This window comes from Ornithodoros turicata, chromosome 5 (assembly GCF_037126465.1).
Source record: "Ornithodoros turicata isolate Travis chromosome 5, ASM3712646v1, whole genome shotgun sequence".
Classification (NCBI taxonomy): domain Eukaryota; kingdom Metazoa; phylum Arthropoda; class Arachnida; order Ixodida; family Argasidae; genus Ornithodoros; species Ornithodoros turicata.
The window spans coordinates 48,735,333-48,759,870 of record NC_088205.1 but is presented as its reverse complement, the minus strand read 5'-3'; the positions used below and the strand labels follow the sequence as shown (position 1 = coordinate 48,759,870).

At 43.4% G+C, this 24,538-nt stretch overlaps 2 protein-coding genes across 6 annotated transcripts in view; one reads left to right on the top strand and one right to left on the bottom strand.

The window, feature by feature from the left end:
• Window positions 1-960: 960 nt before the first annotated feature.
• Window positions 961-24,221, bottom strand: LOC135394438 (WD repeat-containing protein 55-like). 5 transcript variants are annotated; one of them, XM_064625179.1, is made up of 7 exons: window positions 24,200-24,221; window positions 19,778-20,184; window positions 14,240-14,312; window positions 10,596-10,702; window positions 3,790-3,889; window positions 3,544-3,716; window positions 961-1,221 (listed from the first exon to the last, which is right to left on the bottom strand). In XM_064625179.1, the coding sequence occupies exons 2-7, from the start codon at window positions 20,161-20,163 to the stop codon at window positions 981-983; spliced, it is 1,080 nt and encodes a 359-aa protein (XP_064481249.1). In that variant the 5' UTR covers window positions 20,164-20,184; window positions 24,200-24,221; the 3' UTR covers window positions 961-980. The 5 variants fall into 5 exon arrangements, with proteins under 5 accessions (XP_064481249.1, XP_064481247.1, XP_064481246.1 ...); XM_064625177.1 differs by lacking the exon at window positions 24,200-24,221 and adding an exon at window positions 22,908-23,078; XM_064625176.1 differs by lacking the exon at window positions 24,200-24,221 and adding an exon at window positions 22,931-23,073.
• Window positions 23,490-24,538, top strand: part of LOC135394441 (post-GPI attachment to proteins factor 2-like) — a 51,288-nt gene continuing 50,239 nt past the window's right edge. Inside the window, exon 1 of the mRNA XM_064625181.1 lies at window positions 23,490-23,974. Coding sequence (XP_064481251.1) covers window positions 23,801-23,974 — 174 coding nt within the window. The 5' untranslated portion in view covers window positions 23,490-23,800. The remainder of the gene's footprint in view (window positions 23,975-24,538) is intronic.

Sequence of the window (24,538 nt, the reverse complement as noted above, 5' to 3'; positions counted from 1 at the left end):
GCTTTTCTACCTTGCCTACTATCAGCAAGGGGAGCTTATCTTCCCCGGTGACATTTGCCTTTGCGATAGCAGATTTGGACCGTTCACACCCTTTTCCACCGTGCGGATGAGGGCGACTTTCTTCTCCAAAGTCAAACACTTCCATACAGACTTAGGTGGCGGTATCGGCGTCATGTCGAAAAGCAAAGGAAGTTTCCCTCCCAACCGCTACGGGTGCATCACATGCTTGGAGAGGTGGGCACGTGCACGTACGCGACCACTCTCGCACTCCCCGTTGCTGCCGTTCTTGAGCTGTTTTCTGAAGGAAAACAGCAAGAAGCACATGTTGTCGTCTAGCGTGACCAAGTCGTGGGGTGTTGCTGATGGTGGGACTATGCATCAAGGCGCTCCCGAATCTTGCGTTTTCGTACTATGCGGAGTTGGCTCGCGGTTAACTTGGAATAAAGCGGTTCAAAACACATGCATTTCGATCGGGACGTGGTGAAACTTCGAAATAAGCGATAATTCGTAAAAAGCGATTTCCTTCTAACGAGGGACTACTGTATAATGACAATGGGCTCAATTTGGATGTTCCCAGAGTAATCTGCTATAGTACATGCATCATGATTTCAAGCTGTAATATCACTCTGGGCTATGTACAGCCTAGTTGGTTATTACAGTTTTCGCAGGTGGCGTGACAGTACTTGATATACCTTAGAGGTGTAGGGTCCACTTGCTACCCTTCCCGCTTATCCACCATTATACATGCTTTCGTGGACAAGATAAACACCTAAATTTTACAATCTGGAGCCAGAAACTTGGGAAACTGACATCAAAGGCATGTACACCCTCCAGCTGGATACAAAGCATGATTCATTCACCCTCTCTAGGCCCTGTTGTGTGCATTTTTCCAGAGGAGACTGGTGAGAGAATTCTGTCAGTGGCCTGCTGTCACTATTTTTCTAAATACAACACACAAAGTTATATATAACAACATTTTTCTATTCTGCAAATCCAGCAAAGAAGTCATTGATGTCTTTGGACCTGGCTCCTTCCTTTGCCTTTACTGTTGGATCAACCCGGACATCATGTAGACCCGAGACATCCCAAAACTTCACGGTGCTGTCATGTGAGCAACTGGCTAATAAGTGTTGGTCATGAGAGAGGGACAAGCTCTCAATGGGAAACTTTTCATGCGATCCTATAACCCCCAAATAACGATTCGGATAGAGAGATACAGCCCTGCAAGAAAAAGAAACAGCTATGGTTAGATAATAGTATGTGCCCTACATAAAGGCATATCAAGGCATATTAAGTTGAAGGCATGCCACTTGAAAGCAGCAAACGTGAAGCATGTACAGTTATGTATGTACATAACACTTATCCCCAGATCTCCTTTACTGAAAAGCTCATAATCTGTACGAAAACATTGGTATGTTCTAAACTGCATTAGAAACTCATTCAGTTACCTGAAAATCAGCATCCAAACCCAGAACATAGAATCAACATAGTCAACAACTTTCTGAATGTCTTCTGATGTTGATTAATTGCATAAAAAACAAATCTGTATTAATTGAATACTGGACATAATTTTGCCTAGGAAACAAATGCAACTGCCTGTCAAAACCCTCCAAGTGCAGCAGTTGTGTAGAACATCCAGAAATTCACTATCTGGACTGTTGAACTGGGAAACACAGGAGTCCAGATAAGTAGGGCATGACTATACAGATAACTTAGACATTTATAAAGCCAAACATGCACTGCTATTTCTTTTCTTACATCTAACGTACATCTTTCTGATCGTTATGTGGCTGACACTTAATGGAGCACAGAAGGCACCTCAAACATACAAGGTATTTTTTTTATCAATTACAGATTTTTTAATCAAAATGTTGTGGGAGCAGCATAGATGTTGTCTTTGCAGTTAGCTATACAGCCAGGCGGACATCCTCTCGAAGAGAGTATGTAGCTACAAGATGAAGATGACTAACTATCTAAAATTCATTAACTAATCGGGCAAAATACAGATAATAGCAGAATGGGAGACAATCTTCGTTGAAAGTAATTCTACCTTTTAAAAATTCTGAAATGTGCATGTATCGTGAAATATCCATCACCGAACGTTGCTACACAAATTTCATTTGGGAAGGCCACACTTCTCGAGAAAATTATAGTTTACAAGAATGTGCACCGCAGCCATGATCCCTCCCAGCTGCTTCTGGCGTGCTGTGAAGTCTTCTATTGGTTGGCAAGGGAGAAAGGTTACCAGTCAACTACTCCATGTCAGATGTGGGGTGCCAAATACAACCACAAGGAGAAAGAAAAAAGGCACGCTCCTTGCTATTGGTTGGCTTACGTGATGTTGCAGGTTGGCAGCTGAGCAGCTTTTCTGACCTGCACTATTAAAGGTTCTCTTGTGCACCAGGATCATGCTTTTTGTGCAAACATGTATCCCTGTACATGTAACTCTAATTTCTACTTCAAGTGACATATATGCTTTTTGAGCCCTTCTGTGGTGGCACTGGGATGGCGATGAAAAATGACGACAATAACAGCTGATGTACAAGGAAGGAGCTGGAACACAGGCTACAAGGAGCCAGTTACTTCCACACGAGACTTTGTGAAGACTGGTACAGCTGTCATCATCAGCCTCGCCCTCAGTAGAGTGGGCCCACTTAGACATCACCGACTGTAGCTATGTATTGCCACCTTGCTTCAGGCAAGTAGCTGTCTAAAGGTGCTTTCATAACCCTTGCTCCTTGCTCCACCTCGTGGTTTTCTACTGCATCCTCCACGCTATCGTACAGGTCTCAGAACCAGCCCATCCCATAGCTCCCAGATCACAGCTCCTATGACTTCTGAAATTTCATGCAATGTTTTGGTGTAATTCTACATCAACTAGATCATGTTTCATTATTTAAAATAATTCAGTAATATGATGAAATTACATACATAACTATAAACAGGTTAAATTAAAAGTCACCAACATAGGTTATACCCTCAAAACCTCACACTTCTCTCCAACAAATATATTTTTCATACTGCAGCCCAATGAGGAAAGAAACTACCATATTTACTAGCATAACTGATGAATCCCCAACTTGGGTAGACAAGTGCTGGTACAATTTTTCCTGCATGTTTTATGCGTGATTTAGCAGCACAACAGCCAGGTTCCACACAGCACTAGTAACATCATAAGTGGGCATTACCATCATGTAATTAAGACACCCTCTGTAGAATGCCTTTTTTTTTTCGTAAATAATTTGCAAATTATGGCATCCCTGAAAACTTGGCTACTCATGAAAACTGCCCCTACTCATAACAATTCATAGCAGAACTATAATTACTTTACTTTGAATAGATTTGAGTTCTATGTCTCTTCTGACGTGAGGGTGCCTATACTACAGTTCAGTACAAGGTACAGCATGTTCCCGAATTGAGCAAGTCTTGTTTGAACTGTCGTCCATGTCACTGTAATGAATCTGGCCTCCTAAGAGCCATGGATGATTTTAGGGCAGAAGAAATAGCATCATAGGATAGAGAAAAAAAAGTGACGGTTTCTACCTGATCTTGCCATCTGCAGCTCCTGTGCATAGAACATGGTCTGTTATAGCAGCCATGCAGTCCACAGCTTGATCATGCTTGCAGGGAAAGCGATCACTCAGGTTACCCCACTGGCCCCAGTTGAAAATACTTAAACTTCCATCGCCACCACCTACAACAGCTTTGCGGCCCCTCTAAAGGAAGAACAATTGTCAGGTCTACGTTCCACACTTGAAATATCGAGAGAATCAAAACGTGGGTTTTTACCATCATTATTGCCACAGAAAGGAACTCTTGCTCAAACAGCTCCGACTGAAGTTCGACTGTTTTCTTCTTCACGTTGAATGCTGAGAGCGTACCTTCACCACTGCAACATTATTCACATAAAGCTTAGTAAAACCCTTCAACATGGCGATCAGTACAGAGTAGGGCTGTGCGAATATTCGAAATATTCTATAATTGTACCAAATAACGGTACCGCGCTATTCGTATTCGAACCGAATAACATTTTATCGAATACTTGAATATATTCGAAAGTCCGCAAGCTGGCTTCAACTCATGCCTCTGAGCGTTGTTCGAGGCCTACTTAGATATCTGCGACTCAAATATATCCTGCAAGTTGGCTTCGTCTCATGTCTCCGGGCAGTCAGATGAAGCCTAGTTTACACTTCTGCCAGTGCTGACGGGTTGCAGGCATGGTTTAAAAGTGCGCTTTGAGGGATCACTTCAACTTGCCACTTTCGAGAAATATTTTACCAAATGTTGGCAGGGAAGTTTGTTAGTTTAATTATTTTGAGCTTTAGCAGGACCAGCTATGACACCATACAAAAAGGGGATTTCATCACACGGTCGACTATGTTATGTCTGGGTACTAGTACCATCCAGAATTACAATTTTCAGGACAATTCTAGCACAAATGTATTCATCAATGAAATATGTGAAACACAAATTAAGGGTAACATTTAGAGGGGGTGTGCAAGCTTTTGCCCTTACAAGTGTTGGCAAGTTTGAGTTTCCTGGTGTAGCGAAGCTAGCCAGGACATAGTTTGCAGCCAGTGTCTCACAAACTACAACTAAGCACCTGGTTTCAATGCAGACTTTTACTTACTATTCAGCAACAAGCACACACTTGTGCGTGATATTCAACATTATTCAATTTGCTACTATTCGAAGATTTCATTATTCGATTCGTATTTGATTCGAACCCAAAAATCACTATTCGCACAGCCCTAGTACTCAGCAAAGTCTATGAACTTGCAAGAAAGAACGTAAAACCTCTCTAACGAGAAAAGTGTCGCAGGCCACAACGTCCTTATGCACATTCAATCAATTACTTCCTTTCTGATAGACATCAACAATACTCAGAGTAGACAGAACCACGTGTGACAATGCAGGGCTGCCAATACTGCGTAGTTGTTGTTGGATGTGCACCAAAATGACTGTGCATTCCCTTTAGTTTTGCTTGCGAGTGTCGATGCACCAAAGTAATAGGGGAGACGAAGATGAGTTGTCACATGTTGCACTTCCAATTTTTCTGTGACTAAACTATGCAGGTTAGGCTCATGAAACAGTGCTAAAGTTAAGCGGGATCATTTGGCTTGACAACATGCATATTAAACTATGGGTACCTTCGAAAATAGTACACAAAAAAGACATGCTGTGTGGAGGTTGTCATAGAGGCGGTGGCAAGTCATGTTACATGGTCTCCACTTTTATCTTCATTGTGGTCATGTAACTAATATTATGCATACTTGCAGTGCATATCAAAGACAAATTATACGAGAAGAAAATAACCTATCATCCTAGGGCTTGCACCTTGTGCAATAGTTTAGGGCAGTTCTGGGTGCACAATTTTCATGAACCCGCAGCAAGCACCCCATGCACTGAACCAGTAGCTCATATAGGTTGTTCCTGCTAAATTGCATACAATATTGAAGACAAAACCAATCTTTTGCAATGCTTGCCAAACACATCCGTGGTGGTTTGGAAGCCTTTCATGAAGAGATTAGCCTTCCGCTTTTGTTCGGGAAGTCTAAAGGCAGATAATATTTTCCAAATAGGTCATAAGTTGATATTACCTGTCCAGGATGTATTCTGACCCAGCTTTCACTAAACAGAACACAAATATTTCTTTGAACTATTTCGAGACTATTTGTTTCTTTAGGGGCCCTATAAGCATTATGACCTAGAGATACAGCTTGTGAGAGCAATGAAGGGGGAATGACAGGATAAGTGCCTTTTTCTCACATGCCAGGTGTATTGCCGTACCAAGCCTGTAAATGGTGGGGACAACAGTTCAGAGACCATGGCAACTTACCGCAACAAAAATGGGACAACATATCCTGACTAGAGCTGGTTAAGTTACTCAAAAGATGCCACAGTTACATTCACATGACTCTCAAGGTAATTAGGTTACAGGAGAAGTTAATCAAACTAAAATGCACCTCAGTTACAGTTACTCATCAATATTAGTTACTCATCAATACAGTTACTCAATGTAATTGACTTGCTCTTGAATTGCTTCATGTGATATGCCTTTAAAGGGGCACTAAAATGCAAAAACAACTTGCTCTCAAATGAAAGTCCGTGTTTCAATTGGTACAATTCAAACAAAATTAGTTCACACAACGCTACCATTTAAAAGAAAAACACAATGAAAACAAATCCGTCTTTGGCAGCAACAAATGGGATCCCCAGGAGGAAAAGATTGGCGACATCCAACGAGACAGCAGGAGAAGCGTGCATGTACCTATAGTGGGCATGTGGATTTGGAAAGGGTACGATCGTAGTGTTCCGTATAGGATAGAATGACTCCAATTGAGAACAAGTGTTTAATCCAACGCGACCGAGCAATGATTTCCAGATACATGTCACACCCTTGCGCCTCAGAATCAATATCTTGGTTGTCGTGTGGTAGAGTGTTCCGGTACAAGATGGGTATCCCATGAGGACTTTTCCTCCCATAGGCGTTTAAAAAGAATCTTGGCAGACATAGCGTATGGCACCAAGAATGCAAATGGGTCAAATATGCGACAGATGGTGCAAAAGACTTGTTGCTTTGTGCGCGTTTGGACTTGAGGAATTCAGATGCGGAAGACAGAGCACAGCATACGTCATCGGCCGTGCCACGACACTCTCTGCTAACGTCATAGGAGTTACTTGACGCACCACTACCGATGATCTATGCAAAGTTTCTGGTCTGCATCCTGAAGGTCATGACTCTCTCAAGACCTTAGAGATTTTCCTAGATTCCGATGGTCTGCTTCAACTCAAGACCCGACTGGTCTCCAGTGACCTGGACAAGTCCTTGATCTATCCCACTGTTCTACCTGGCAGGCATAGTTTTACTTGGCTCCTGGTGACACATATCCACATTCAACAGCTCCACACTGGGGTGCAAGGCACTCTGGCTCAGCTACGAGAGCGGCTCTGGGTACTAAGGGGACGTCAAACAGTGAAAAGAGTCATCTATGCATGTGTCACGTGTCGACGATTTGGCAGCTCTGTCTCGCACCAATGAACGGCGACTCTTCCATTCGACTGTTCCTCCCAGACTGCGACTTTGCTGGTCTTATTTATTACTGCACGGATCAGCCAAGTTCGAGTCTAAAATCGTATGTAGCCCTGTTCCCCTGTGCTACCACATGCACCATACACTTGGAACTGACTTCATCCATGGAAGTTGCCGACTTCCTCCAGGCATTTAGACTTTCATCACCCAAAGATATATCACGTGCAAAGTGTACTCGGACAACTTCCGAACGTTCAAACAGGTGTCACAAGACATTGCAGAGCTTCACCGCCTTGTTCACGCTGAGCCCCTCCAACAGTACTGTGTCGGCCATCACATTCAATGGATCTTTATTGCTAAACGCGCACGCTGGTGGGGCGGGTTCTGGGAGCGTCTTGTAAGGTCTGTGAAAGACGCTTTGCGCAAGTCTCTCAGTCAGACCTGCCTGTCCTTCGAGCGGATTACCACCGTCCGCACAGAAATCGAAGTCATGATGAACTCTAAGTGTTTGACGCATCCCACGACCCCAGGGATTTTTCTCCTCTGTGTCCCCCCTACTTTCTTGTCGGAAAATGTTTCACTGTTCTACTCGACTTTTCACAGACAGGCAGCATGGCCGATGATACGTGCTCCTCACTCCTTGACAAGATGCAGCTTCAACAAACCTTGCTCGATGAATTTTGGTGCAGATAGGCTCGCAAGTACATCTCCGAGCTACCACCTGCCCATGGGTTCCAGTAGATTCCATGTATGAGCTGCATGATGCGTGCTGCTGCATTTTTCAATACAGATTCACTGAACTGCAGCCCACCACAGTTCTCGTGAATGTTCACTGACAACATTTATCTTCAACTTGCAGTGTGATGAATTTTTGGTCCCCATTTGCTCACGGATGAATAGAACCCTCGCCTTGGCAATGGGTGGACTAGTCATGACGAAAAAAAAAGGCCTGACTACCTCATCGCAGGCAGCACAACTGAACACGGTTAAACACGGTACAACACGGTTGAGTAACTTGTCTAGCTGTAACCTCGTACGTGCAGCAATTAGGTCACTTGATTGTTTGGTCGCTTGAGTGTTCCTTGGGATAGCAATGCCTCCGTTTCGCAACGCGCACTACGTTTTTCAGCAGGACTGCTCCACAGCGTGGCACGCTCAGCATGGACTCAGATGCACAAGCTGAAGCATCGTCAGTGCTTAGCGCCGAAGCAAGAAAGAGTCGGGTATAATTTTGACTGTAGCTTTGTAACGGAACCAAAGGTCTGAATTATGATAATAAGCCTGAAATCAACACAGCGTCCAATGTAATTTGAAGCCAACTTGTTTTTGCATTTGAGTGCCCTTTGAAGTGATGAAATATCAGCTTGTTACTAACAAACCACTAAAAATAAGTTTTATTAAATATACCTGATGGGGCAAATGCTGATCTGTGGAATAAAACAGCTCTGTAGGAAACAAAAGGCATCAAGGGAGTTTGACAGTACATCGACTTACTAGGCTGAAAGCACAACTTGCATGATTGAACATTCAAGTTTTGCATATAGACCATCAACAACTGGGTGAAACAAAATGAAAGTTGAAAATCCACATTGCTGACCTTCAAAAACTGATCTGATGTATACTCTATAACTAGTTAATTTTGCAGTGTTATTAATTCGCAAATTCTGACGGAGGTATGTTTGGGGAATATTTTGTGGTGCTTTAATTTTGTGGAAAAATAACATTAGTGCAAATAAAGTTAAAACTCGGGTAGGCTGGTATGTCATACTAAAATCAGTTAAAACTCCAGTGCAGTGGGTGATGGTGTATACAAGGTACGGTACAAAGAGACGAGGACGATGATGCACTGTTGCAACAGTGTATCGCCGTCCTGATCTCCTTGTACCGTCCCTTGTCTTCACCATCACCAGCTGCACTGGGGTAACACTTGTGGCAATCACTATACACAAAGTCCTCGCTAAAATTATTATTTAGGTACACATAGGGTTCTTTGTTTTCGGGTTAAACCAGATTCTTCACGATAGTTTTTCCCCGAACAAGTTTTCAAGAATTCAGGTAAAACCTATATCTACCCTAAATCCTTGCGGTCCTTCAACTTGTCATTCTAGGTAAACCGTCAGAGAAGTGAATCAGAATATCAGCAATGAAAGCTATTTGTGACAACCTATTTGTCCTCCTTTTATAATCCTGTCCTGCAGAAGACAAAGACGAGCTTTCGTGGAGCTAAGGCAAGTGTTTGAATATCGCTGTCATTCACTGCCCCAGTTCTGAGCGGAAAAATGAGGATTGTTGTTTCTCTTCCCAATGTCATAGCATGGCTTGTTTCATATGGTTTCATTTCACCCAAAAATTCCCTGATGACATGACAAACAGAGATCGTAGCGCCTGATTGCTCTCAAAATTCTTGTGTGTAAATAGCACGCGATCCCCCCCTCCCCCCCGCCCCAGGAATTTGAAAAATCATAAAACCTGAAAACTAGACACCCTACTTATACAGTATTTGTAATGTCAGTAAGCACATAATAAAGAAGGAAAATCTTTGGGGGCTTTGAAGATATGTAATATTATAGACAGGTGTTTAAACCACTGCACCATTTGCTTCCAACAACAGCACAGTGTTGTCAAGAGATGCTTACAGATTAGAAGTATATGCACTCACTGCCAAAAGCTATGTTTCCAGGCAACCCATTTTTCAACTATACATCACAAAATGCATTACAATTCCACTGCTGCCCTCTGATGACTTATCTACCGTAGAGCTTGCCACTGTCCTGCTCTTTGGCTACTCACATCTGACTGATGTAGGTCACTGACATAATTCATGCGATAGTAAAAGTCATTAGGTAATTATATTACCATAGTTACTTATAACTAGTAAGTACTCAGCTGAAATCCACTGAAAACATTCTCAACAGAGGGATAAATATTGCACTCATGTGAACCCTTCATGTGTTTCGTATGTGTCCTGCATAATCTCAAATTTTGAAAAACAGAAAATTTTATTGACTTGCCAATGAAATATATTTTGCACTGTGTACTTGCAGCCACACTTTTTCACGCAGCTTTCTTCAAATAGTGTTTGCCCATGTCACCAACAACCGGTGTAAAAATGGCCTAGCTGTTCCAAGTGATTCTCTATTAGTAAGCAGTGTGACCACTTGCCCTTTGGTCTCCCTTATTCTCCTTGCCACTATGAGAGTACAGTATGAGCTTCCCACCTTGAGCCCCGCCACAAGCTAACCATGATTCATGTCCTAAGTGGTGACTTTCAACATGAATGTAATTTCCAGGCCACACCAATAAACTGAAAGCGCGCAATTATTCTCATGAATTTATATACCGAAACATGGAGCATGTTGCAAACACACAAAATTTAGTTTAAAGGAACAGGTTTAAAGGTAGTGTTTGCATGAAACCATGAATCGAAGTCCATGCAAAACTAACGTGCTATACTGTAACACTAAAACAGAGACAAATATCCAGCGAAATCTTCACATTCAAGAATGAAATGTGGGTGAAACAACACTGCCAGCACCATCTAATTCTACCTAGAATAGCTTACCATGTAACAAGGAGAGTTTTCTTGGCAGAGTCGATTACCATGTCACTGATGTAATCCTCACAATCCTTGTTTTCCATGACGGCCTGTTGCCTCCTGTAGTCCCAAAGCTGACAACAAGCATGCATAGTGAACAATAGCCATGTAGCGCATCACTTCTGCCACATTTATTACAACTATGGTATACGCTGGATATAGAACTACATCCGTTATCTGCCGAGAAGCGACCTTCGGGTCAGAGCTCACCTGAAAGTCTCTTCTCGGCAAATAAGGTCTTCTGTAGAGCTCTGAAATCAAGGTGCACGTGTTGTTGCACTCGCCTCATATCACGTTGTACACTTTCGGGTTTCGTGAGGCCAGAAAAAAAATTCCATGCAGCTTGTACACTGTAGAAAACAATTGAGATGGGTACTCCTCGACAGAATGGCGTAAATGCAGGCTAGCTGGTGGATAAATTCCATGATAGGCAAGCCTGAACGATGGCCAAGACACGTAAACAAACACAAACACGAAGGCTCAAGGTTTTTGAGCCTTCGTGTTTGTGTTTGTTTACGTGTCTTGCCCATCGCTCAGGCTTGCCTATCATGGTACTCCTCGACACACTCTACAACTTTCGGCCCTAAGACGAAAAATTAAAAAGTTAGCTAATTAATGAATCTGCCACCATGAAAAAATACAGGCGGTTGGGACATGTGACTTTGCACAATATTTTGCAGTTTTCATTCGACTATGACACACCTTGAAGGAGTGAGACGATACAATAAGCAGTGCTCCTTTATCTAGGTTGTGTTCAAAATGGTTCCCAGAGCCACAAACATCATTGCTGCACTGAACAACTCAAACGAAACTTGAGGGTAGAACAAACAATGTTATAGTGTGGGGGTCATCTTGTTGTCGGCAGCGTACTGTAATCGTGCAAATACGCTATGTGGGTGCAATAGGTGTGTCACTGCTTGTACCATATGTCTGTGTCAAATACTGTATTTGCTTGCATATTTTGTACCATCGCATAATTTGCGCACCCCTAGTGTGGAACGTAAAACGCCAAGAAAATTTAAAAATCACGTAATTGACGCGTGGGTATCTGGCCTGCACTGTGCGTCATCCACCTCCCTCTGTGTCATCCGTCACAGTCGTCCTGGATTCTAACGTGCACCTCTTATTTTGGAAAACAAACAACAACAACAAAAAATCGGAAAAAGTGTGCACACGAGTAAATACAGTATATGACTGGCATACTAAAATTTTGGAATTTTGCGCCATTCGAATATCTTTACAAACGTCCCCACGCAATTTGCACCCCCCCAACTTTTCTGAATGTTTAAGCAAAAAAAGTGCGCAAATTATGCGTGTAAATACAGTATTGTCACCGAACCTAACGCAGTTTAGTCTGAGAACAAAGTTCCTTAGTGTGAACTGCTTGGTCTTTGTTCGTGTTTGAGTTGTACACTGTACTTCGGAGTGGTACTTTGGGTACTATGTGGCATGTTTGTGTGTAGTGATGCTACATGCTATGCTGCAAGCATGGTGTCTGTTAAATGGATGTGCTGTATCCAAATGCCTGATTACTCTGAGCAGGTGTGGGTATCTTGTATATGCCATGGATGGTAACAGTTGTTGGAATGTGCTTTAGGTGGCCATTGTGGAATTTTGAGCCTTTCTGTCAGTGTGTTATATAGTTAGAAAGAATAGGCCTGCAGAGATTTTCTGCAGTGTAGATTTCATTTGGATGTACTTTGTGAATTTTAGAGAGTAGTTAGAAGCAGGGAAGGGTAACGGTAATGATAACAGAAACAGAAACAGTATATTACAGAAATTGGAGATGGTAACGATAACGGAAATGGAAACGCATACCACGGTCCTCCATTACCGGAAACAGAAACAGAAACAAATTTATCGTCCGGTATTGAATTCGGGTAATGGGTATTCCTGTTGTGCGATGACATTTGAGTGACTTTCTATTCTTCGTTTTTGTTTTCGTGACTCCATTCCCTGTAAGGCTCTATATACTACACGAAAGCATGGCATGGAAAGAAACTGCATTATTGGATCTCGAGGGTGCATCCGTCGCTTACCTCGTCCCAGTCCTCATAGCTCCATGACATCAACACATGACTATACTCCACCTTAGCACGAACTTGACAGCCTACAATTTTTAGCTACTTATTTTGTGCTTTTCTTTTTTTTTTTTCATTTCACTGTGGCCATGCAGTATTATTTACTACTGAGAGCGTCCACTTATGAATGCGACATTGGATGCAGATTACACCCATCTTGAGTTGCTGAACTTCGAGTGACTGAAGACTGAAGACATGTTCCAACATTTTCTTTTTCTTTTTTTTTTAACCTTGCAAGATTTGAGTAAAATTACGCCGTAAAATTACTTGTGTAGTGTGTACACATGGCACAGAAGCAGCACTTGGGCAAAAGAGGGTGCTGATAGAGCCGGACAGGTGTCCTCCCGTTGAACAACCGTTCCATTACCGGAAACAGTAACGGAAACGTAACGGAAACAAAATTGAAAGGCCAGTATCAGAAACGGGTAACAGAAATGGAAAATATATCAGTAACGAAAATGGAAACGGTAACCAAAATACGTCCGTTATCCTTCCCTGGTTAGAATGCCTTGCCTCTGTGTTGGCTAGGGTGAGGTATTTAAGGTAATTGCGAGTGATGAGTTTTCGGTCTTATTGATCCCGCAGGGTGAGCACGATATGTGTGGTGTTCTCCTTTGTTGGGCCATGGTCCAGTATGGTAGTGTGATGTGTTTCCGAGTTGGCTGCGGGATTAAAAAATGTACCTGTCTGTCGACCAGATGATGATGCTACGCCCTTTTCTGCTAATTTTGATCTGTCGTCCTCTCTGCTGGCTACTGTTTTAATGAGACTGTGTTGTGTTTTTGTGAGGTTACAACAATGTGTGCTTGGGGACATATTGCAAAGTTATTCATTTGATGCACCTTGGTTACCAATTTAATGTGCATATCTATTGTAGTGTTCAGCTTAAGAGGGAGAAGAAATGTAGTCCAAACTACATACGCCATTGGAGATAAGGAGACACAATAGCGCGCAAGGAGAAATACTGCAGCACTACCATGCTCCATCAGTAGGGGAGCACACTTTCTGCTGCAGCGTGGTGTCATAAGTCCAGTCTTAACAGCCAATACAGAAGCAGTGTGAGTATGATGAATTATATTATCTGGCACAGGGAAACAGCATGACCTCTCTGTGTCCAGCAATCCTATCTGTGGTGCAGTAATATTTTGAGGGCTGACTGACTAGATTTCTTTCCCTTTTTAAGTTGAACACGACTACAGTGCAGGTTCTTGGCCTTCATTCGGAGTCCAGGCAGATCATGGACAAAGGCCGTGGTCATTTTCTTCTGCGGTGTCCACGTAGTATTCTCTGAAGTATACATAGTCACTTTGCGAAATCTGGTACTGTATTACCGCGCATTTCTTGGCATCCAGATTTTGCAAGGTCGGAGGTGTTTTACTGGCATGTTGGTTATCTTTTTGTTTATTCCGGGATGCCGAAAAATGTGTGGTAGTATGGTATGTCCTTGTGAATTAAATATTCACTGTCAGAATTGAGTGCTGGGCTGAATGTTAGCCCTTTGGAAGAATGAAGGTGCATATTGTTGCTCACCTTGAATTGCCCGTCATCGTCACCTGTGGCACACAGGTACTCGTCAATTACGCAGAGACTATAAATAGGGCTTCTGCAAAATAAAATAAGAATTATGTAACAAATGCAATGCCTGTAAAGTTGCTAGCAATGTGTAGTTTTTTGTTATTCCTGGGCATAGGAGCACCCAGCAACCATAGGTGTTCTGGATGCTTTTATTTTTAACAAGCCTTGTTTTCCACTTCAACTTAACAGAGAAAGAGATGTGGGTGATAATGTTGGTTTATGTACATTTCTTATGTATATGTGCATATATATTATAACAATGTCCAAACACACATGAAAGAGCACAAACACGGAACATGTTTTTTCCCTCTTTGAACAAATGTTTATAATTCTGCAAACAAAACTTAACTTGTTGTGTTTGAAACGGATTTCAAGACAAGAAAGACAAGGAAACACTGCTGACTTTTTAAATGTCAGAAACCCAAGTCGCAAAGCTCCAGGACGTAGGACATTCTTTGATCCATTTGATTATTATTTTTCATGTTTGCTAGCACTGTCTGCTATCACATGAGAGTAATTATGGGTTTTCCTTTCTATGTATACTGCCATCTCTTCCTGGATGCCATTTTCTTAGCATAATAACAGCTTGGGTGCTTTGTATGACAAAAGAGTGCAGCAACTTGATATTTGTTGCATGATTTTTGCATAATTTATTTATGCTCATTTGGAAACACAGTGACATGATAGCCCAGGTACAAGACTGCAGAGTATGGCCGACACTTGAATTTTCGTTACATTGAAGTGATGTGAGATGTGTATGCACATACTAGATTTGAAGTGTTTATTGCACGACAAAGAAGTCCAGACTTTCACCCCAGAGAAGTTATACAGCAGGAAGATTTTTTTTTTTTCAAAAAAATTTATAACTATATATATATATATATAACTATATATATATATATATATATATATATAAAGAGGGAGGAAAAGCCATTAAAAAAATAAGTAAATGATGCTAGACGTGTTTGAAATTCAAACTTACAGATTAAAATGGCTTCTATGGCTGCACGTAGAGAAACAGATACTCATTGAACGATGCGACAGCACCAGAGGACACGTGTTTCGCCGTGTTTGCGGCTCGTCGGCCCTGGGTAGCTGCGCATCGTTCGGGATTGGCAAACCAGGGGTCACTCAGCGAGCGAGTGACCCCTGGTTTGCCAATCCCGAACGATGCGCCGCTACCCAGGGCCGACGAGCCGCAAACACGGCGAAACACGTGTCCTCTGGTGCTGTCGCATCGTTCAATGAGTATCTATATATATATATATATATATATATACATACATACAAAGGACGAAGAGCCGAAGCTCTGTGGCTGCACACTCAACATATGTTTACAATTTGATCGTGCACTCCCAGCCGAGGACAGGTGTTTCGCTCTACTTGGAGCTCTTCAGCCCGGCGCAGGGAAGTGACACGATCTTGGGTCGGTGCTAACAGTGCGTCTAGGCGAGACGTCAATGTTCCACGGTGACGATGCCACCTGTAAAGGCCGCAGTGCAAGCAGCGAGTACGTATACAAAGGACGAATAGCTGAAGGTTTGTGGCTACACGCTCAACATATGTTTACAATTTGATTGTGCACTCCCAGCCGAGGACAGGTGTTTCGCTCTACTTGGAGCTCTTCAGCCCGGCGCAGGGAAGTGACACGATCTTGGGTCGGTGCTAACAGTACGTCTAGGTGAGACGTCAATGTTCCACGGTGACGATGCCACCTGTGGAGGCCGCAGTGCAAGCAGCGAGTACGTATACAAAGGACGAATAGCTGAAGGTCTGTGGCTGCACGCTCAACATATGTTTACAATTTGATCGTGCACTCCCAGCCGAGGACAGGTGTTTCGCTCTACTTGGAGCTCTTCAGCCTGGCGCAGGGAAGTGACATGATCTTGGGTCGGCGCTAACAGTGCGTCTAGGCGAGACGTCAATGTTCCACGGTGACGATGCCACCTGTGGAGGCCCCAGTGCAAGTATATATGCAGTATATGTACTCGCTTGCACAATCTACTTGCTCAGTTTCAAGCTCGCCCGAAACGCTTAATGGAAGAAAATGAGAAAAACAAGAAAATTGCAGTAGTTCCGTACTACCACAAGATTTCACATAATTTGAAGGCTATGTCGAATGAGATGGGGGGTCCGTCTCCTCTTTAGGAACAACTTCAGGTTAGATCGTTTAACGCCTTTTTCAAAACCAGAGTCTGCCTGTAATGTTGAACACAGAACCATCAAGTTTGTTCCTTGTGCAAAAAATGTTGTATATAGAATCCCGTTAGCTTGTGGCTTTGTATACGTAGGTCAAACATCTCAATGCGTTAACCAAAGGTTGGGAAAGCATAAAAACAGCCCAGATTCAAATTTGTTGGATCATCTAAGAATGTGTAATAATTGTCAACCCCTATGGTCCCAGACGGCGGTGCTGGTGTGGGAACCAGACAGGCGAAAACGTCTTTTGAGAGAAGCGTTGGCCATACAGAGTGTGGGCAATTGTATTAGTGTGCCGTCTGTATGTATCCACCCGGCCTTCAAGCACCTCCTTTGACCTCCTTCAATTCATTTTGTCCTCAATTCCCTATTCCTCTCTCTCTGTCTTCCCTCGCACTGTCTACATGTTCATGAAGTCTGTTGTTATCAATTAAACGTCTTGCTGATTTTGAGCCTTCGTGTTTGTGTTTGTTTACGTGTCTTGCCCATCGCTCAGGCTTGCCTATCATGGAATTCATCCACCAGCTAGCCTGCATTTACGCCATTCTGTCAATTTCTGTTATCCGTTTCTGATACCAGCTTTTCAATTTCGTTTCCGTGACGTTTCGGTTACTGTCTCCGGTAATGAAACTGCTGTTTCAGACCTGCAGGAGGACAGCCCGTCTGGCTCCGTCAGCAGCCTGTTTTGCCCATGTGCTGCTTCGATGTCACTCGTACACAATACGCAAGTAGTTTTACGTCGTTGGGATGCGGACATCTTGCAAGATCTTTTTAAAAAATGTAGGAACATGTCTTCAGCCACTCCAAGTCCAACTCAAAATTGGCCTAACCTTCATTCAATATCGCATTCCGCCACAGGCTGACACTCACAGTTGTAAACAATACTGCCAGAGCCACAGTCAAATGGAAAATCGTAAAAAACAAACAAATAAATGCAAATCGTCGACTCTCATCCTCGTGCTATGGTGGAGCAGAGTGCGTTTCTCACGTGTGGATGCCATGAAGTTATGAGGACTGCAACGAGTAGGTAAGCGAGAGATGAACTCTCGAGATCCAATATTGCGCTTTGTTTCCATGCTCACGTGTAGTATTTAGAGCGTTGCTGGGAATGCAGTCATCAAAATACAAAAATAAAATTAAAAGTCACTCAAGTGTCATCGCATAACAGGGATAGCCATTACCCGAAATCAAGACCGGACGATAATTTTCATTTCCGTTTCTGTTTCCGGTAATGGAGGACCGTGGTATGCATTTCCGTTATCGTCAGCGTCTCCAATTTCGGTAATATACCGTTTCTGTTTCCGTTACCATTACCGTTACCCTTCCCTGTATGTGATGCTGTTGATATTACTGCTAGAGCACGCATAGTTAAAATTTAAATCTGTAAAGCAATCATTGTTTTGTTCATAGCCAAACTAATCAGCAAGCCTTCCTGTCAGAGAAATTTCAACGTCTGCAAGTGCTTATATGTGACGGGAACATTCTGGTACGCTAGAGCGGTGGTACTTAATTGGAAATGAGAACAGTGAACATGAGAAGCAGTGAACTTCACAGGTGAAGAAATATGAGAAGACAAAACCAGAAACTACCCAGTGGGTATTAGCCGCAATGTTTGCAATGAAAACTTTGCAACTTTAAGTTGAGACCATGCACCATGTACATATAGAAAAATAATAACTATGTTCGCTGTATGGTTCAACAACTGGGAACAGCATAGGGCACCTGCAGCATCGCAGAAATTTATCAGATACCACGTCCTTTACTGACTTAGGTTTTTTTACTCTGTTTTATTCCTACGTCTTATGAAAGGCAATCATATAGAAAAACTTGCATTATTATGCATGCATCATTGCATCATTACCTGCTTCATTATGCAAAAAACTTATGCATCCTGCAAAAAACGTGCATTATCATGCATCTCTGAAGGACGACCAAACAATGAGCTATATCCTGAGTGCCAGACCTTGTCAATGGATTGAGCCCAAGCTCTAGTAGTCCCCCCCCAGAAATGCCCACATTGTGGCCCCACAGTCACTACAAACTGGCTGCACACTGGATATGGCGAAAATTATTGCCTATACTGGAGACCTGGGCATACAGCAATCGCCAATGGAAGAGTTGGGTCAAGAGTTGAGCATCATTGGGGAGAGAGAACGACATGTGCTCTCTCATCACAACTACACTGTGGTTCGTCTGCTACATGGCCTGCTGCTTCCTATGTACAAGCTACCCTCTACTTGCTCGTAAACATGCCTGTGGTTCACTGTAGAGCACTGCACGGGCCGACTTTTCCGGGCCCGACCCGGCCCAGGCGCATCGACAAATGGCCCGGCCCGGGCCCGGACCTTCATATTTTTATGCGGCCCGGCCCGGTGACCCGGCGAGTAGATCCCGGCCTAGTATTTCCAGCCGCGACGTACGCGTTTCTGGCGATTATCAAACAAATTTATAAGTAAATTTATAAGGAGAGAAGACAAACATACAAGTGATGGCGGTTTAACACCGTAACCGCACGAGACCAAATTAAATCCAGAACGCACGGGGCGTTATCGTTACACTGTCAAGATTTTGCGGAGATAGAGCATGCTGTCGACAAACTGCTTCTCCCAGTCCCTATCCCTCTCACCAAGCTTTGCCAAAGTGATTGTGAAATATGTGAGGAGTGAGGAGCAATGTAAAGTGGCTTGGAGAATGTTCTAGAGGGTCGAATCATATGCATAATGCAGTACCCTTTGCTTGTCTTTGCAAAATATGCACAGGAATGACGCAAGCGCATGATGATATGAACTAATGCGTCTCCAATGTGTGGAATTAGCTGCGTGGCCCAGCCGGGCCTGACTCTCGGGAACATATTTGTCGGCCCGGGCCCGGCCCGGCACGCGGTGCTGCCGTCTTTTGTCGGCCTGGGCTCGGCCCGGCCCGGAGCACACAGCCAATAACAAGCCCAGCCCGGCCCGCGGGCCGGGTCGGGTCGGGGGCCCGGGCCCGTGCAGTGCTCTAGTTCACTGTACAGTGCTGCTGTTCCTGTAAGTCCAAAAACAGTGCCAACTGGCACCAAATCTCAAAACTAGTGAAACGGCGACCACAACAACTACTACCCAGAGGCTGGAAACCTTGCGCATGTCCAGGTCTCTAGTATAGTAGTATGTAGGTCGTGGCAGGAATAACTCCAGGTACCTAGGTGAGTTGCTCCAAGTCTGTTACCAAAAAATTAGAGCATAATTTTTTTTATGTATTACCTGATTGGATTTCAGTTCGAAACCCACAGTTTTACAGAAAAAAAGTTACACTTACTCATGTGCTTCTTGGATATGGTGCACTACTGCGCCAGTGTTCATGTCCGATATGGCCAGCGAGGAGTCCTTAGAAATGCTGAACATCAGCGTACCATCCGGATTGAAACGTACTCTTCGGCACGGATGTTTGTGGTGTGAGAACGAAACCAGTTCATGACTGGGGCTTTCCAGGGAGTACGAGTGAACAGAGATATCACCGTCTAAGGTGGCAAGTGCCACAGCGTCCCGTGAAGGGTGGCAGCATACATCGGTAACGAAACTCTCCGATTTGATGTCGCTTGGAGATGGTCCAATCCTCAATTGCTCCTCCTCCTCACTGTTTGACACCTCATCACAACTGCTTTCAGCTTCATTGCTCCCATCTGAGTCTTCGCTGCTGGACATTGTGAGGCCAAACTAGCGGTGCTGAGAATGAAACAAAATAGCTGTGTCAGAGTCTAAATTTTGATGTGACTACACTGAGCCCCTGCCAAAGGATTACTCTGCATGTGATACACGAACATAATGATAACTACTTCGTTTGTCAACATTTGATGGAACAACAGACAATGAACAACAGTTGAGCAACAGGCTAACAGAACAAAGTTAGAATGGAGATCAAACTGGTCTTCCAAGCTTAAGGCGGACTCATGCGATCTAGTTAACGTTCGCTTCCAGCGAGGGTTGGCAGCAACGTCGCAAAATTCTTTCCTTCATTTTGCTTTCCTCCTGCACCCTAAGGAAGTAATGTAATCGGGACCAGCATGCAGAACATGCTAGCAAACGACAAAGCCATTATTTTCATACGCAGGGATCTGGAAAACTGTTACATGCAAAGAAAAAAGTTAAACTAAAAAACTGTAAAAAACTACAAAGTAAAACTGTAAGTTACATGTTCTTCAAACCAATATTGGCATCAGTGTTTCTAATTTCACGAAGGTCTTTATACTTGAGATCCTTGGTTTCCTTGGTTGTCTTGGTTGATGGAACGCTCTTTATGCAGAAAAATGGTGTATGTATTGGGTCTGCAGTTGCATCTGAATTGTCCTAAATTTATCTGCACGGCTTGGATTTAAGTGTTGCTTCCTATGTCAATATTACCTCAAGGTACCTTATCTTATGTGAAACATTTCGTAGATGACCTAATTATCGTTACCACCGAACAAAGTACATTGTCCTCCCTAATTTATAGCACAAAAAGTGCAGCTCCTGAATTGCATTTCACCATGGAAGCCCCTTCTGAGAATTCTCTCGAGTTTTTGGATGTAAGAAGTTGTACCTCACCCACCCTTTGTTGACAATGTGGAAAAGAGTCCGCAAGCCCCTTGTTAGCTGTTGACAGTTGTCATTCGAAGAACGTGAAATCAGGACTTGTCGGGTCTCTTTTTTCCAATGCCCTAAAAAAATCTTGTTGCCATCATGTGTGTGCCTCTTCAAGGAACCAGATACAACGGCTCTGTGAGGCAGGTTATAGTGACACTTATGTTTCTGACAGCCTTCTCCGAAGCCTATTCAGCCTTAGTAAGCCATCAGGTGACCTCCGTAGTGCCGAGCCTAGATCCACCCGCATGGTCATCCCCTTTTTCCATGCTTTTTTCTCATAATTTGAAAGCAGTTGCTAATAAGTTCAACGACAAGGTTGCCTTTGCAAGCTTTTCGTCTGGATCGGTTGACCCCTTTTCAGTTCTCAGCAGACACCATGTAGGAAACAAAGGTTCCCTTTTCTTCCCTGTCAAAAGGCAGTTGTGTATGAGGTCCCCATGGCTTGTGGGTTTCGTTATGTAGGTCAGGCTTCTAGGTGCGTGAATGACCACATAACACAGGACACGGGCCAACGTAAAGAAAGCTGATCCTCATTCAGAGTTTGTCAAACATGCTCAGGAATGCAATAATTACAAGTATGTTTGGAAGGAGGCCAGGGCTGTGGTCAAAGAGGCTGACACAATGAAAAGAGTTCTACGGGAAACCTCAGAGATACGTACGTCTGGGAATGTTATCAGCAATCCTTCTGTTTCTTACACGGAACAGTTGAAGCTGTTTCTTTCCCCTTTCCCCCTTGACGTATATATACAGGGTGTATGCTATAAAAGGTCAGTCACATTTTCGTGCAAGAAGTGATACCTCCTTGATGCTATACCTCTATCACGAAAAGACTTCCTCTGCCTCAAAGTGAATAATTTATGCTAGAGGAACCTACGGAACGATTGTGGTTACCTAGCACTGTGTAACAAAATAAATATGACCATGCAAACTTTCACCTCCATCCCTCGGTATTGCGCATAGGATACACATGAAGACGAAAGTTTCCGTGGCCGTGTTTATTTTATTACGCAGTGAATGGTAACCACAATTTTTTCGTAGGTTTCTCTGGCATAAGTGATTCACTGTATGGCAGCACAAGTGCGTCTCTCAAATAGATATAGTGTCACGCGCGAAAATGTCACTGACCTTTTATAGCATACACCCTGTACATATATATACCAAATATATATATATATTTGAGTGGGTTGAAAAATAAATTTTCAACTGTGTTTGGGACACGTGTTTGTGTGTTTCTACCCTAGCCTCTGGGCTGGTTATGAAGATCAGATATCACCAGCTCGCCTGCTTTCTAGCCGCTCTTTAGAAGAGTGCAGCACTTATTTGAATCTGGTTTGAGGAAGGGTGTAACGGTGGATCACTTGTTCTGGACAGAAAAAGCAACTTGATTCCTCGTGAAGATGCTGGCTGTCTCGAGGCAGGGTAATCAAATGAAACATGGTAGGATGGCATGATGGTTATTGCTCAGTGCTGGACATACTACTTTGTTTAAAATGAGAACGCCATTCAAATATATTGTTTCCAGCTGAGGATCAGCTTTGTTGAGACCTGAGACTTGTCAGGAAACAGCGGAAGCAACTTCATGCTGACATGACTTTGCAACAGCCGAGGACAAGATGCACTTGACGATGCCATATTTAACAGACCTTGGAAGACTGCTCAGTTTTGACGGGAGCAGTCGGGGTCAGACAATTATATTCCCAACAGAAAGCACAGATAGTATAATTGTACAGATGATGCCACCCAAGCACGCAAAAAAAATACCGTCAGCGCAGAAGCACGAACACCAAGCGTCGAGTAAACATGCACTTTCGAAAGAAAACTTCTACCAAATAGAAAGAGCAGTAATCACCACTCGTCTACGTGGAGGTAGCTGGCCCCTGAAATGTTTTCTTTTCTGGTAAACGTGAGGAGTGTGCTTCGAAACAATCAATAAGCTGAAACGTGCAGTACCAGTTTCGTCTGCACAAACTTCGTTAAAACATAGCTCGATCTTCATTATACGCGTCAATACACGTGACGTTCCGGTTGGCGCTAATGTGTCTGCAAACCGCACCACATCGCAAATCGCACTCGATAGTGTAAATAATGCTTTTAATCACGCTGAGGTGGCACAGCTCGTAAAAACATATGTTCAATTATGCATAATTCCAGATTACACATAAAGCACGCGAGCGCAAACGCGCAAGGATATGTGAGGGCAGCTATCATAGGTACTAACTTTAAAGAGCAGCATGGTGGCGCGATAAGTTATCATAATTTTCACAGTGTTCATCAATATTGTTAGTACTATTCAGGTACGCGTGAATAATTACATATTGCAGCCGAAAAATATAATAGGACCATTTTTGTACAGTAATATTATGTACAAGCAGCGTCACGTAAATGCTGCTCACGTGCGAGGCTTTGCCTTTGCTTTGCGCTTTGCCGAAACGCCGAGACGCGTCCTCCACGGTCGTTCCAGATCCGTGTGCATTGGATACGGCTTGTAGAGAAATTACGACGCTTTAATTTCGAACACGTCCACATCTCTATCATCAGTGACTTTATAGCTAAGATTATAAAGGACAAAATTATTTTCTGATGGCTGTGGAAGTTCATTGCGCGATGTAGTCACCCTCCAGCCTTTCCGGCAAGAGATGCTACGGTGCCGGCGCCCGGAGAGTACAATGATGAAGAAGAAGACGTGCGTGTAATATATCCGTACTTCTCTTACAAAGCAATGGATTCCCATTCGTCGGTGGATTCGCCCGTACCAATGAACCGTGTGCTTCTACGGATAAAAGTTCTGAACTTGGCGTACCTGACAGTATCCATACCGCTGGCTACGCTACTCTTCTGTTTTGCGACCTCCATGCTATTTCAGTACACAGTAGTAAATACAACAGTGTGCAAGGTAAGGGATTGAAATACAATATTTCGTCCATTACATATGATAATACAGGCTTTATTTTGTTCCCGCTTTTGCTTTCCTTGCAACGCCAGCGATGCGCTTGTGTGTTGCGGACTGAGATGTTTAGTAGATGGTATGCAAGTCTATCTTGCATACAACTAAGAAATCACCAATAACCACTTGGTAGCGGTATGGAGAGAAGTCGCGTCGAGAACGTAATAAGCTTACCTGCATTACCGCACTCAGCATGCAACGCACGTTGGCACTCCAGTGCTATTGTGCGACGCTTTCTTTTCTTTTTTTGCCTTTGTGCGTTCGCGTATCCGCAACGATTGGAGCAAAGAGTGATGAGCGGCATGTAAAGCAGGCTTTCCCGCACAGATCACCTGCCACGGGAGAAGCACTTTATTTCGTGACCATCTGTGAGGCTCGTTAATGATGGAATTCGCAAGGCACACTAAAATTACCTCTCCCCTTTTTGCTGCTGCTGTTGACTTGTTTTCAACAGGTGCATGGTGGGTGTGCGCGGTTTGTGTACTCTAGAGATGAGACACTTAATTAGCACCA